The following is a 16,264-nucleotide window of genomic DNA, read 5'->3' as shown; positions in this document are numbered from 1 at the left end:
TAGTGCTCACCGTTTGGTTTTTTGTCCGTTTTTTGGCCGGTTTTTTCATGAAAAAAAAGTTCATCAAAACCGATCAACATGGGATCTAGTTTTGAAGATCTCGATGCGAAAAATCCAACGGTGAAAACGGTTCGAGATTTGAACGCACGGGTTTAGAGATAAAACGTTTGGAATAAACGGATCTACAAAAATAGGGAAAACTCCCACGTCGCGACAAGTGGCGCGCTGCATATGCACCACTTGTTGCAACCTGAGGAGTTGCAGTGATCTTTGCAACAATTACTCCTCAACTAGTGATTTCGGGCGTTTGGACGTACGCTTCCCTCAAAAGAAAAAAAATGCTAACGTACGCTCGATATTTAGGGTCCCGGAACATGACAAGTTTCATAACTTAACATAAAATGACATGGCAAAATTGCCGTAAGTATAGAAAATGTTTGTCCTTTAAAATCATTGCATTTTTTGTAATTGTATGTCTTTGGTTAAATCGCAATTTTATTTTTTAAACACAGACGCAAGGGCTCAATATACACACATACACTTACCCCTAAAAATGCGCACGCGCACACCTTGAGAGACTGAGCCGGCATATCATCTTGAGATTTTATGAAGTCACCATAGACACCTTGTAGTCGACAGGAACATCTCCTCTGATTGAACGTGCATCATAGGAAATCCTGAAATAAATCCTGAATAAATGCGAGCACTAGGATTTGAATCCTGGTGGACGAAGGATACCACTGTCCTCCTAACCATCCAACCACAGGTTGGTTCACCATAATTATAAACTTTTTTGCGAATGAAAGGTTTTCATTGATTAAGGAGGATCATTATAGTCTGCTTGGCATAAGTTGCCAATATTATTCGCCCCCCACGCAACCGAACGGCGCTGCTCTATTCTCCCCATCCTAGCTAGCTCATGTGCTACAATGTTCCCCTTCCTACCTACATGATGTGTAGCATGCTCACTCATCTGAAGTTTCTTTATTTGCCCTAAAAAGGACGTACATGACGATCTATTTATCTGTCTTTCTCTAAGCATGTTGACAGCAACCAAACTGCCAGTCTCGAGGATCATTGGGTCGTACTCCATGCACTTGCGATGTTGATGCCCTCCATGCAGGCCGCCAGCTCCGCCTCCAAAGCCGATGAGCAGGCTCTAAGGTAGCGGCAAGAAGAGTATATGACACTACCCGTATCATCGCGTAGGATCTTCCCTGCTCCACCAACACCAAGCTCCTCGAAGGCTCCATCATTCAGCTTATGCCACCCCTGAGGTGGTTTGCACCAGCGAGCATCGGGCCAGCCGGCCACCTCCTGACTTTCTTTGGCCCAACAACAGTATTCTTACTATCATATGAGATAGACATTTTCCCTTTGACTATGTCCATCTCTGGATGTTGCTTGATGGAGAGAAGAGTATCAATGTAGCTGGATAAAAACCTCGTAGAAGCAACAATTGGGGGGGGGTGGGGGGGGGGGGGGGGGGGTGGGGGGGGGGGGGGGGGGCTGGTTTGTCATGTTTTAGCTCTTTTCAGACATGCCAAGATCTTCAGAATGTCATCAAGATTTGCAGCCTTTCTTCTGGCGAACATTGGTGCAGTAGTTGGAGCAGCCATTCTGTTCCTGTATTCTGGATATCTTCTAGTCTCGGCATGCTCCATTGTTTCCCATGGCTCTCCATAGGCCTTGTGCAAGCGGGCATCTACACATGGCGTGGAATGTATCCTCACATTCCGTCCCACAAATGACACAGGTGTTAGTGACCTCAATATTACGCCATTTTAAATTAACCATGATGGCAAGTGAATGTGTAGCCAACCGCCAAGCAAAGACTCGTACCTTAGGGGGAGCAGGGCACCCCCACAATGCTTCCCAGACAACACGTGTGTCGTTTGGTGCCCTGCTCGTGGCGCACGAAGATGTGCAGTGCTTGTCATCATGGGCATAGCCGATAAGAAAAGTTGCCCTTGGCGTCCGGGGCCCATGCCAGGTCGTCGACGAGTCGACGCGGGGATGCCTTGATCTAGATGATTGCTTGGACACCTAGGGATAAGGGATCACCTTGCCGAAGCCCACGCGACAGTGCAAACGAATCCACGATGGCTCCATTTAATTTCACAGAGTATCTCACTGAGGTAATGCACGACATTATCCACCGTACCCACTGGTAAGAGAAGCCTAACTTTTCCATCGCTTGCTTCAAGAATCCCTAGTCCACACGATCATACGCCTTAGACAGATCAAGTTTGTAAACACAAAAACTGTTATCCGGGTTTTTCTCTTGCTGAATAAAATGCAGATACTCAAACTCCAGGAGAACATTATCAATGATTAAACGACCAGGTACAAAAGCGCTTTGGGCGGGAAAAATAATGTCATCCAATATAAGGCGTAACCTGTTTATCAAGCACTTGGCCACAATTTGTAGATCATGTTACATAAACTGATGGGTCTAAAGTCAGTGAGACGTGAGGGGTTTGGCAGCTTTGGAATTAATACGATCACCGTCTCATTGACTCTATGGGGTATGACTCCAGAGAATTCCTTAATAGTGCAATTTCACACTTTTTCATTTTCGGAACATGACTTTTTTTTGCAACTTACTATGCACTACTATTTTTACATGACAAATTTTTTTATGTCAATTTTTCTTCTAAAAAATAGCTAATTGGGGCTAGCCCCTATTTTCTGCACGTTTAATAATTTACTGGGCCAGCTGCTGGAGCGAACACATGGGGTTCGGCCGATCAAACCCCTGGGGGGCCAACGAATCGTTCGTTCGGCACTGCCGTCTGCTGACCGTACCCAGTTATGTGTGGGTGGGGGTGATAATTAAATAAAAAACTGTTTTTTTAATAAAAACTTGACCTTTCATTGCACTTGTATAAAAAAACAACAAAAGAAAAAATGCATTGACTTCAAGGCAAATAAATATTTGATCAAATTAGTGTGAATTTTATTGACTTATCAATGCTGGGTTTTTATTCGTGAAAATAAATATACTAGTGAAAAAAAGTCAAGTTTATTCAAAAATATACTTCTGAACTTTATTGACTTCTTTAATTATTAATTTCCCCCATATCAGGTGTATATACACCTTCCCATTATGCGGCTGCTCATGTAAGTTCCCCATGGTTTATGTGCCTCCAGCGGTAATTAGTCTGAAGCGCTATCACTAACTAAAAGAAATTAAGGTTTGTAGGCATCACATCCATCTGTCCCCACACAGCCTGTCAGGTTCCAAATTGTTCAGAATAATAGGATATCACTCTGCAGCCACATCCGTCGAGCTGAAAGGGAATGCCAGCCCACAAAACAACGTGAAACAGATATGTGGACCCTCAACCAATATGAGCTCATGGACCTGATAGCTTAAATAGCCTTGAGAATGAGGTGGCCCTCGAGGAATAATCTGTGCTCAGGAAACTCAGTTAACAACTACTAGTACCACTTTGTAGGTTCTATAACAAACTGGAGAACATGGTCATCATGAGTTAGGTGATTCTTTTCTCACATGCTCCATACTTCAGAAAAACTGAAGTGAGGCTTTGAGCCTGGTTCACAGCTTTGGATCATGGCCTCCTGGAGCTTAGTAGTTTGGCTTCATGTTGCCGTCGGATGATCAAAGACTGCTGGTAGAGGTTCAGGTCAAGTCCATCAACATTCCTGCCCACACGTGCTTGCAGAATCGCCTGCAGGACGCAAGCACCAAATTTCATGTAGCATTGTTCCAATGATACTAAGACCAAACCGACTGGCAAAATCTGGAAGGAGAAAAAATTACATCGTTGTTTGGCTGGATCAGGAGTTCACCGATGAACTGGAACGTGGAATTGCTGCGGAAACTAATGTCTCTCAGGTTTTGAGTATCAATCTTCAGTCTAGCACTGCCATCTTGAATGACAGCAACTGCAGAGTCCACATCATATGACTGAAGGCTAAAAGAATTGCAAGCCAAAAAGGTTAGCACAGAAGTTTGCACTTTTCAGAAGGAAGCACCTACACACATACATTCCTGTTACCCGGAGGGATGCCCCTTGCTTGAGCATCTCTGAGGAGGGCTCTAGCTCTTGCAAAGTAATAGGCACACCTGGTTTTAGAGTAGAAGATGCCATCTAGCACGGGGACTAGTGAAACACAAAACGAGGGAGTTATGTCTGGGCTCTGGTGATAGTCTTCACAAACAAGAAAAGTACTGATACTGTTTCAACATTAAAAAATCACAAAATATTCAAAAAAATAAAAAAATTCCAATTCTTTTTTGCATGGTAGATAATTTGATGCGTGAGCTGCGCTCCAAATTTCAGATCATTTGGACATATGAGTAGCTCTCAGAAAAAAAGACAAATTGGGTAGGAACAGTACATGAACAGTAAACTTTTTTACAGACCCCAAATTTGTCTTTTTTGCCGAGAGCTACTCAGATAACCAAATGATCTGAAATTTGGAACGAACCTCACGCACCAAATTATCTACCATGCAAAATTTGCTTGGATTTTTTTGAATTTTTCTAGTATTTGTTTTGAATTTTTTCTTAAACGCGGGTGAAGATGAGCCTGGGCACCGAATCACTGCTCTCACTTGATATAACTGGCTACCCTAGTGCTCAACTTTGTATTTGTTCAGATGCTTGAGACTGCAATATGCATACTACTGTTCTCCCAACACACGACTGCCTCGTGCTGCAGAAAAAACACTTTTGAAGTACAAATAAATAACATATGGCCTCCCAACGAATCATAAAATTCTTGAATTTCAAAATAACTTGATCTCATTGTTTTCTTGAAAGAAAATAAAAAGTATTAACTTGCTTCTTATGACTAGGCCTCTTTGAGCATAAAAAGATACGTGGTGCTGTTGGAAACAAGTTTTCGTCAGTGCAACTTAAAGGGGACGACTACAATAGAATCAGACCTTATGGTGCAAGAATAGAAAAGATCAACTTGGGCCATCAGATCGGAGATGGATGGCACAGATGCAAGTTACAAAACTTGCACCGGCGAGTTTTAAAACATACACCCACAAGTTCCAAAACTTAATGACCAATCTAGGTCCAATCAGACAATCCAGGTTGATATTTTCTATTCATTCACCAAAAGGGTTGTTTCTACTGTACTTGCCCCCACTTGACAGGCTACCAAGTATGAAATGGAAATTGGAAGCTGCCAGCGTCTTATCCATAGCAAACCACAGAACAAAAAAGTGTATGTTACACATTCAGAATCAGGACATCTGAGTTGTAAGAGAAAAATGACGATATTTCTCGCTATCAATTCTGGTTTCTAAAATAGCCACTGAAATGTTATGACCGTACATGTATATATGATCATTTTTAGGTTACCAGGACCAAATAAAGATGAGTGACATCAATGGCTGCAAACCTTGATTGACAATAACAGGTTAACTATTTCCTAAGAGATTCATAATTCCTAGTAATGCATTACAGAGACTTCTACAGGGTTCATGTTAAGTACACACTGTGACATAAGCAGCTATCACTACGGGGAAAACAAACAATGTGTTGTGTAATGATCTAGCATTGTAACCTTAATGATGGGGAAGGAAGCAAAATGTATCAAGTATCAAGTAAAGGCTTCAAAATCAGTAACATAATACATAGGTGGGTCATTTTGCAACACGTTTGAGGTACTGAGAACGGTTACACTCGTAAACAGAGGGCGAGCATAAGCATCAACGCTGCGCAAGGAAATGAGGGAACGGATGAAGAAGTTAAACACATGCACTTCCAATCCTATACAATACAATATACATCATTTTAACATTCTGCCATGAAATTCTAATCTGAAACTTAACTTATCCTCTATTTTGCTGCTGACAGAAAACATATGAACCTTGTCTTCACCAAAACGTTGGTCGACAGCTATTATAACATATCTAATGCGCACGGGCTAGAAGAGACCTAATAAAATCCACAACCCTCACAGCGATTGCCTCGGTGCTGACCGTCGGGTCCGTTGTATCCACAAGGATCCTCGGCAAATCCCCAGTGTCATAGTTTGTGCATCCTTGGTACCCTTCCACAAGCCTTTCTAGGTCGGCCCACGTCTTGGGCTTATGCCATCCATCATCGGCCAAGACGCCTCCACGCTCCTCCAGCCTGCGGCGCCATTCATCTTGGTTGCCTGGCCGGCATTCCACAATGATAACAAGTGCAGCAGGCAAGCGGGCCAGAGCATCGAGATGGGCTCGGCGCGACAGTGGGGAGTCGACGACGATGGACAGGCCAAGCCGGAGCTGCCTCTCGGCCAACCTCCAGAGCACGGCGTAGGAGAGGTCGTTGAGGATGCCGCTGCCGGCGGCGGCGCGCTCGAGGTGCAGGGTGCAGTCCCGCACGTCGTCCTTGTCAAGGAGCGGGCATCGGAGCGAGGAGGCGATGGCACGAGCCACCGTGGACTTGCCTGACCCCGGGTGGCCCTTCATCGCCACCACCACCCCGTCCGCTGCCGGCGGGCCAGATTGTTCCTCGGCCATGGGCAGGCCCCTGCCTAAAGAATTCAACAACCCCAGTTGATGAAGGGCCGAGGAACAATCAGGCCGCTGCTGGCTCGCACCCCCCCTCAACGCTCTAATGGTTTCTTGGCTCCAATTAATCAGCACACGGGGGCAAGCAAACAGTTTGATCTTATCCCTAATTTAGCCAGAAGCCAAAAAACGTCGCAATCTTATCTATCTAAGGTCCAGAAACATCTAGGGAGAGATCCGACAAAAGGAGCAGACAAGGCGAGAGATTAATACGGAAATCTGTGGCTGAGCGAAGTGTCAGTACCTGGTTTGCGGTGGTGACCGACGTCGGCGATACGAGGTGATGGTGACTCGCCGTGCTCGAGGAGTGGAGGCGGTGGCAGGACAGGAGATCTCGGTCCGGAGGAGGAGCAGGAGCACAAGCACGGACCTACATTTCTTAAAGCGAAATCACAAGTAACAAGAAAAGAAAAACGGCAAACTAATGACCGGACGTCAAATGGGCCGGCCCACATCACCTAGGCGTGGGTGAACCAGCGGGGCGATTCTATTATTTCCATCAACTACCAGCCCTATTTACACACGCAAGCGCTCATATAAGAGATAGAGAGACTTTTGAAAGAGCCCTAGGCAACTGGCTTGGGGAGGTGATCAGAGTTGATGTTGATAAAGATGGTTTTGCTCGAGGATCTCAACCGAGGGTTAGGGCGAGGATCTCTGTCCATGAACCCTTAGTTCGTGGTTTCAAGGCGAACAAGTCCAAAGACGACAGTGAAGGCACATGGTTTGATTTTCACTATGAGAAAGTCCCTCACTTCTGTTTTGATTGTGGTAGGGTGGTTCATGTAGGGAGATTGTGTGAACCTCCCCTGAATTCCTCCGGCCAATGGGGAGAGTGGCCGCGAGCTTCCCCAGGGAGGAACCCGCCGGTCCAAGCAGGGTCAGTGGGTGGTGCAGATAGTAGTAGTAACAGTACTGGATCCAGAGGCCGTTTTGATCATCCAAGGGTAAGAGATGTGCCAATAAGGAGGAACCTGCATTTTGATTTTGCCAAGTCTGCTGAATACCGCACTGGCGGGCCTGCAAGGTATGACAAGGGCATGGCAGATAGGAGCGACAAATGACACTGGTCCGAGGCTGAGCGGGAGTATGATCTGAGAGATGATATTGAGCATAGGAGAGAAAGAGATATGCGGGATAAGCTACTAAGCCAGAGCTTTAGGGCTTCCTATGTGGGTGACCGTGACAAGAATTGGGAAAGAAAGGGGAAAGAGGATGTCATATTTGATGGTGGGAGGTACTCTGATGAACAGGTTATGGATTCTATGCATGGGCGACCCGATATGCATGGAGAGAGGGGTAGGCGAAGGGGCTATTATACCAGGAAGCCAAGAAGGAACGATGCTCCCTCTCAATATAGGCACCAGCAACCCATGACGGAGATGGATAACAAAAAGAGAAGGTCAAAGCAAGTCTGGGTGGTTAAAGGTGATTCAGATAGACACGGGACTAATGATGCGTTTATTCGCGATACTCGGCGTAAGACGCGACAATGTTTGACCGCATCTCTGCAAACATGGACTTTTCCGCGGACCCTGGACAGCAGGGCCGCCGGTCGCCATAAATTTCTTAGCCTAGAATTGTCGGGGTTTGGGATTGGCCTCGATAGTTGGCGAATTAAGGGACCTGATTAGGTTGTACAATCCAGTGGTGGTTTTTCTGACTGAGACAAAGAAGAAAGCAAAAGCTATGGAGAGGCTAAATGGAGCTTGGGTTTTCAGAATGGGGTTGCTGTGGATTGTGTGGGTAAGAGTGGTGGTCTGGCGTTATGGTGGAGAGATCATGTTGAGGTTACTGTCCGCCCATGGTGCCAATATTTCATTGATGTTGAGATCATATGGGAAGGTAAACACTGTAGATTCACTGGTTTTTATGGTGAGCCAAAGACGGACATTCGGAAAAAAATCGTGGGATGCTATTTGCTTTCTGAGAGCTCAAGATGATCTCCCCTGGCTTTGTGCTGGGGACTTTAATGAAGCGCTTTTTCACTCTGGTCAGCTAGGGGGACATACTAGGTGTTTTTCTCGTACGGAAGACTTTCGTGACTGCTTGGCCGACTGCGGCTTGGCAGACCTGGGATTTTCCGGTTACCCGTACACTTGGGATAACAAGAGGGATGGCAGTGACAATATTCAGGTTCGCCTTGATCGTGTGACGTGTTCGGATGGCTTTCTTGAGCTTTTTCCAAAGACTTTGGTGGAACATATAATGACCGAGAAATCGAACCATCAGGCTCTTCTCATTAGAGCTTTGGAGACGGCTCCAAGTGCTCAAAGGAGAGCGATGCGGCCGTTCAGATACGAGGAAGCATGGACCAGACATGAAAACTATGACTCAATGATTGCCGAGGCGTGGGAGGCTGCTGGCTCGGGAGCTCAGAACCTTACTACAGTTTGGGATAAGCTAAGTGCTATGGCTAGGAGCATGCAGAGGTGGGCTCGGGAAGTGTTTGCTTCCATTCGGCGCAAGATTGCTTCACTGAAAGCGCAACTTCTTGAGCCAAAGACTCGGGCAACTACTACCGGTAACTCACTGGAGGTCCGGGATATCGAGGAACAACTGAGGAAGGTTTATGAGAGATAAGAGATTATGTATAGACAAAGATCTCGTGTAGACTGGCTGTTCGCGGGGGATCAAAATACGAAGTATTTTCAAAACCGAGCAACGCACCAGAAGAGAAAGAATACTGTTAGAGCTCTGGTACAGGAGGATGGAATCAGGTGTGTGGTCGATGAGGACATGCACAATCTAGCGGCCAATTTCTATGAAAACTTATTCACTTCCGAGGGCTCGGTTGGGGCACATGATCTCCTGGATAACATTGCACTGGCAGTGTCGGCGGATATGAATTTGAAACTTACTGCGTGTAGCGACCCGACCTCAGACGGTCAAATCTCTGTGTATAAGTGTCATCCCTAGATTGGTAATGCTGACACACACAGTACTTGAAGGATTTATAACAGAGTGCAATCGCACACTTATTACATCGAATGTCTCGAAATAGAACTTATTACAATAAATATGGCTTAAGGCCATCTAAATAGGATAACAACGGAAGGATTGGAAGATAAAGTGAGTCCATCAACTCCAACGGCATAGCTGAGTGCACGACAACGACCTAGCGCACCTTACCCTTCGTCTGAAAAGTTTGCAACATGATATGTTGCAGCCGAAACGGGTCAGCACATGGAATATGCTGGCAAGATAGCACAATAGAGCAATGAACAAGTAAATGCTATCACTACATGCATATATGGCTGGTGGAGGCTCTATGGTTATAATGTTTTGCGAAAAGCCAATTTTTCCCTACAACAAAGGAATATATTTTATTTAACTATCATGGTAGTTGATAAACATTGAGAATGGTACCCCCATCTCAATCCCAATTAAAATTAATTAATAACCCAACAAATTAATTAGAGTGATGAGATCAACATGATAATCCAAGAACCAGATACTCAAGATGTCCATAACCGGGGACACGGCTAACCATGATTAGTTTGTACACTCTGCAGAGGTTTGCACACTTTTTCCCACAAGACTCGACCTCCTCCGTTGGATTTCTCGCACTACATGGTGTTTGAGAAACGGATGACCGAGACACAGTCTTTCGGAAACATTAACTCTTTACTCTGGGTAGACAGTACCAACCTACACCCCCTACATCTGCTAGTCTACCACTGAAAGAGGTCATGCAACATACTCAACTATGCTAGAGCCCATAATAGCTTGTGGCTGCACATGGAAGTTTCTAGCATGAATAATCTTATGATCCCTTTGAGCCTGGGTGGCGAACCAAAAGGACAGCACTGGTATATCCTTAGGTGCCCGCAACCAATCCACCCGGATGTGTGTTTAAGTAGCCACCTTAAGTTAACCATTAAATTAACCATCTCACATCTGTCATGGATACACTCAAACTCAAACCACGTTTACGAGCATAGCATAGCAACATGAGCACAACGTAGAAGTAACTCCCAGGGTTTGATAATAAAGGACAATAGGTCCTACCTCATCATCTACTTCCCAATACCCACATGTTAATCACATCCTAATCATGCAATGTTTAAGGATTGTAACTAATGCATAAAAACTGGGTAATAAAGGGGTATGATCAAAGTGTTACTTGCCTTGCTGACGATCCGCAAACCCTAGAGACTCGTAGTAGCACGCTTCACACTTTGGAAATTCTATCGCAAACAAACAATAGCATACATAAGCAATCAAGCATAGATGCAAGGGTAAAACTCAAATAAGAAGATCAAATCTGAAAGTTCAACTAAAGAGATTCGATTTGCAAAAAGAATCAATCAAATCAGAGCTACGGAACTGAAACTACGATCAAAAGAACTTCGAATTCAAATCTGCTTGAAACCAAATTTTAAATTGTCAAAACCATGTTCAAGTTGATTAACCAGAAAGAGGGGCTCGAGACGAAGATTTTGGCGTTGGTTCCACTGGATTTGGACGAACGGTTGAAAAGTTACGAAGGTTTGAAGATCAGGGGCTGATCTGCGATAAAACTAATCGCGGATAGGTCCCTGGCCAAAAATAAACGGAAAAAGAAAATCTATTGGACGAACGTCCGCTAACAAAGACGAACGGGTGAATTCGTTCGTTAAAACGAACAAACGAACATTCGCAAAATAACCTAAACTGAAGAAAAACCGAGAAAACCGAACCGATCTAAAAAACCGAACCTAGGGTTTAAAAAAACCGGCGGTTTTACCTAAACCAAAAAAATCCAGCGGCGAGAAATCCGCTGGGCGGCGACAGCTCCGGCGCGCGCGCGGTGGCGCGGCGAGGCGAGGCGAGGCGCGGCATGGGGTACGGCGGCGCAGCGAGGCGGGGTGCGGCGGCGCGACACGAGCAGCGGAGGCGGCGGCGCTGGTGGCGGCGACCTCGGGGCGGGTTATAAAGGCTCCCCCCGGGGTCCCGACTTGGAGAGGGGGTCGAGGCCATGGCGGCGGCGGCTCGGACTCCGGCGGGAGTCCGGCTCGGCCACGCACTGGGAGGCGGCGGCGCTGACGGGCCGGCTGGGCCTTTGGCCCAGTGCGGTCCGGGAACTTTTTTAAATAAATTCCGCCGAAAAAGAAAAATCCTAAAAATAAATTAAAAAATTCTAAAAATGCCAAAAACAATTTTCACCGTCTAAATAAAATATTTAGAACAAAGTGAACATTTTCTTGGCCTATAAATGCAATTTTTAAAAATGCATATTTTTCTAATTCGAATAAAATAGCAAATAAATATTTATTTGATTTTAATATTTTTCCTCCAATATTTCTTTTAGTTTGGGGAAGTCATATTATCTCCTCTCTTTTATTTTTATATTGGAAATATTTTCGGATAGAAAAATAATTAAAACCAAAGTGGGTCCTTGAGTTGCTTAGAATTTCTAGGATCACAACCAAAATGCAAATAAAATATGATATGCATATGATGACCTATGTATAACATTCCAAATTGAAAATTTGGGATGTTACACTGCGCCTTTTGCTGATGAGGAGATCGAGGCTGCTCTATTCCAAATGGGTACAATGAAATCGCCGGGTCCGGACGGTCTTCTGGCGATGTTTTTATCAAAGACACTAGTCTTTGGTCAAAAATGATGCGTGTACGGCTGTTGGAGACTTATTGTTGGGGGCTGCTACTCTGGAGACTTTTAATTCGAATGCGATTGTTATGATGCCGAAGGTAAACTCTCCATAGTTGATGTCCCAAATTAGGGTAATTAGCCTCTATAATGTGCTGTACAAGATCGCCACAAAAGTTCTTGCCAATAGGTTGAAGGCTATCCTACCAATTTTGATCTCGGAAGAGCAAAGTGCATTTGTTCCGGGCAGGCTCATCACGGATAATATTTTGGTAGCCTATGAGTGTGTGCATATTATTCGAACGAGGAAGAGGAAGAAGAGTCTGTGTGCCGTCAAGCTGGACATGATGAAAGCATATGACCTGGTGGAGTGGGCCTTCCTTGCACAAATAATGAGACAAATGGGTTTTGATCCTCAATGGATTGAAATGGTCATGACATGTGTCACCATAGCAAGCTTCAGAGTTAAAATTAATGGTGGGCGTTCTAGGAGTTTCATTCGTTCGCGTGGTCTTCGGCAGGGGGATCCCCTTTCTCCTTATCTGTCCATGTTTTGTGTTGAGGGATTTTCTGCTTTACTAAGGAAGGCTCGGGAAAATAATCAGATCAAGGATGGCGTTTGGGGGCATGGGGCCCCATGTGACACACTTCTTTTTGCTGATGATAGTATTGTCTTTCTGGAAGGGTCATAGGAAAGTATGTAGACTCTCAAAAACATCTTGATTAGGTATGAGGAGGCCTCGGGTCAAAAGGTAAATCTTCAGAAATCTTCTATTTTCTTTGGTAGGGGATGCTCAACGGAGAGGAAAGGCCACTTGAAGCATGTTTTGGGTGTTGAGTCCGAGGCTCTGAATGAGAAGTACCTAGGTCTCCCCACACAGGTTGGGAGGTCAAAGAATGGCTCTTTCAAATATGTGACAGAGAGTTCTAAAGGGAAAGTGACCGGTTGGAAGGGCCAAGGTCTCTCAAAGAAAGCTCGAGAGGTTCTAATCAAATATGGTTTGCAAGCTGTACCAACTTTCACCATGAGTTGTTTTCACCTCACAAAGAAAATGTGCCGGAACCTGACTTCGATCTCCTTGAAATTCTGGTGGGGTGCAATGAATGGTGAAAGGAAGGTACATTGGGTCTCTTGGGACAAGATGTGTGCAGCAAAGAGAGATGGGGGAATGGGCTTTCGGTACCCGGAGGCTTTTATTCAGGCTCTTCTTGCAAAACAGGCTTGGAGGGTCCTATCTACACCAACCTCTCTTTGCTCTAGAGTGCTCAAAGCACGTTATTTTAAGGAGGACTCAATCCTATCGGCCACATGTCCATCAAATGTGTCCTTCACTTTCAGAAGCATATTACATGGTCGTGATCTGTTAAGAGAGGGTTTAGTATGGAGGATAGGAGATGGATCTCGAGTCAACATTCATCACGATAATTGGATTCCTAGATATGGGTCTCTTCAGCCACTGGGCCAGGAGTTCACTATGGGGGTGACAAAGGTCGCTCACCTGCTTAATGTGGAAGGAGGAGCTTGGGACTGGGAAAAGATTGATGCTATGTTTACTGCCTCTGATGCAGAAGACATTAAGCAAACTGCAGATGGAGGACCGGGTACTGAAGATTTTTTGGCTTGGAACTATACTAAGAATGGGTTGTTTTCTGTATCAACGTATCACCTTTGTATGTCAATGGAAAAATGCAGAACGGGGCAGCCAGAACATTCGAGTACGGTTCAACGACATAAGGGGTACATGGCTCTGTGTGATGCTAATACTCTGGGTAAAGCCAAAATCCATATGTGGAGGATGATAAAAAATGGGCTTGCTGTCGGTGCCGAGCTGCACCAGCGGCGTATCAAGCCGGGTATTTTATATGTTGCTTGTGGGAGAGAGGAAACAATGATTCATATATTCTGGGTGTGCCCGCATGCAACTCTATTCTGGCAGCTGTTTTGCTCTGAGAGGGGTGTTATGCTCGATTCTCCTCTGGAAAAACTGACCTCCCATGGCGATCTTGCCCACTGGCTGCTAAGCTGGTTCACTGGGGCGTCGAATGATGAGCGGGCAACTATGATTCACGCAACGTACGGACTATGGCTAGCTCAGAATGATGTTATGCAGTCTATAGCGCGCCATATGCAGGAATGGAAGGAGACTCATCTACCACAAGTTCCTCCCACCCAAGAGAAACAGGTTCAGAGGTGGGTTGTGCCTGAGGAAGGATGGATTAAATTCAATTGTGATGGGGCTACTTCCAGGACGGGAGCGAAAGCAGGTGGCGGTGCTGTTGCCCGTGACCACGCTGGTGCGTTCATGGGGCTACTTGTGCTTGGTTCCCAGGTATTGTTGATCCTAAAGCGGCTGAGGTTCTTGCCTATAGGGAGGCTGTTAAATTAGCTATAGAGATGAATGCTGAAAAAGTGCATATTGAGCTGGATAGTAAAGCCGTGGTGCACATGCTCAATCAACTGGAGATGATCTCCTCGGCAACTGGTCCGTGGATACAGGAGATTAAAGGACCTCTGCATACAAGAAATGAAGTTTTGAAGTTTCCCGGGTTAGTCGTTCGGCGAATGTTGCTACGCACAAATTAGCTAAAGTAGGTGTGGGTGATGAACTTTGTAAGATTTGGTGGGGTGTTCCCCCAGACTTTGTGTTGGGTGTAATCTCGGATGACATTCCGAGCTATGTCGATTAATTAAAGGCAGAAGTATTACTCCTAAAAAAACTACCAGCCCTATAAGATGACACACCGTCTCAGTCTATTAAAGATGCTCATAGAGGTAGGGTGTGCGTGTGTGCGTCCATAGAGGTGAGTGTTGATAACCCACAAGTATAGGGGATTGCAACAGTTTTCAAGGGTAGAGTATTCAACCCAAATTTATAGATTCGACACAAGGGGAGCCAAAGAATATTTGTAAGTATTAGCAGCTGAGTTGTCAGTTAAACCACACCTGGAGATTAATTATAGCAATGTGACCAGTAGCAAAGTAGTATGATAGTTTTGATAATAGTGATAGCAGTAATAGTAATGGTAACAGTGATAGCAGTGATATTGCAGCAAGTGCAACAGTAACGATAGCAGTAGTAACTTAGCAAGAACAATATAAGATAAATTTGTAGGCATTGGATCAGTAATTTGTTGGATGATATTCATCATGTGACAGTCATAACCTAGGGCGATATGGCACTAGCTCCAGTTTATAAATATAATGTAGGCATGTATTCCGTAAATAGTCATACATGCTTATGGAAAGAATTTGCATGACATCTTTTGTCCTACCCTCCCGTGGCAGCGGGGTCCAATTGGAAACTAAGGGATATTAAGGCCTCCTTTTAAAACAGAACCGGAACAAAGCATTAGCACACGGTGAATACATGAACTCCTCAAACTACGGTCATCACGGGGAGTGGTCCCGACTATTGTCACTCCGGGGTTGTCGGATCATAACACCTAGTAGGTGACTATAACTTGCAAGATCGGATCTAGAACATGGATATAATGGTGATAACATAAACGGTTCAGATCTGAAATCATGGCACCCGGGCCCAAATTGACAAGCATTAAGCATGGCAAAGTCATAGCAACATCAATCTCAGAACATAGTGGATACTAGGGATCAAGCGCTAACAAAACTAACTAGATTACATGATGAATCTCATCCAACTCCTCACCGACCAGTGAGCCTATGAAGAAATTACTCACTCCCGATGGGGAGCATCATGGAATTGGTGATGGAGAAGGGTTGGTGATGATGAAGAATGAAGATCCCCCTCTCCGGAGCCCGAAACGGACTCCAGATCTGGCCTCCCGATGAAGAATAGGAGGTGACAGCGGCTCCGTCTTGTGGAACGCGATAATTCTTTCTCCCTGATTTTTTCTCTGAAAATAAGATTTTATAGCGTCGATTTCAGGGTCTGCGGGGCCACCAGGTGGGGACAACCCAACTGGGCGCGCCTGGAGGGGGGCGTGCCCTGGTGGGTTGTGCCCACCCAGGTGCCCCCTCCGGTGGTTCTTGGCTCCAGAAATTCTCTCTATTGATATAAAAGATCCTCGCAAAGTTTTGTTCCATTCCGAGAACTTTTATTTCTGCACAAAAACAACAGCATGGTAGTTCTGCTGAAAACAGCG

General features: G+C 45.2%; 2 protein-coding genes across 2 annotated transcripts; both read right to left on the bottom strand.

The window, feature by feature from the left end:
* Nucleotides 1–3,236: 3,236 nt before the first annotated feature.
* On the bottom strand, nt 3,237–6,945 carry LOC109762916 (CST complex subunit TEN1). The gene is made up of 4 exons (XM_020321801.3): nt 6,791–6,945; nt 4,015–4,130; nt 3,788–3,941; nt 3,237–3,695 (listed from the first exon to the last, which is right to left on the bottom strand). Exons 2-4 carry the CDS (start codon nt 4,116–4,118, stop codon nt 3,576–3,578), a joined length of 378 nt encoding a protein of 125 aa, XP_020177390.1. The 5' UTR covers nt 4,119–4,130; nt 6,791–6,945; the 3' UTR covers nt 3,237–3,575.
* LOC109762915 (uncharacterized) lies at nt 5,651–6,763 on the bottom strand. Its single transcript, XM_020321800.4, has one exon. The coding sequence runs from the start codon at nt 6,493–6,495 to the stop codon at nt 5,899–5,901; it is 597 nt and encodes a 198-aa protein (XP_020177389.1). The 5' UTR covers nt 6,496–6,763; the 3' UTR covers nt 5,651–5,898.
* Nucleotides 6,946–16,264: the final 9,319 nt, after the last annotated feature.

The sequence above is a fragment of the Aegilops tauschii genome, chromosome 2, assembly GCF_002575655.3.
Source record: "Aegilops tauschii subsp. strangulata cultivar AL8/78 chromosome 2, Aet v6.0, whole genome shotgun sequence".
NCBI classification, from domain to species: Eukaryota; Viridiplantae; Streptophyta; class Magnoliopsida; order Poales; family Poaceae; genus Aegilops; species Aegilops tauschii.
The sequence above is the reverse complement of the archived record's forward strand: the minus strand, read 5'-3'. Positions and strand labels throughout refer to the sequence as shown.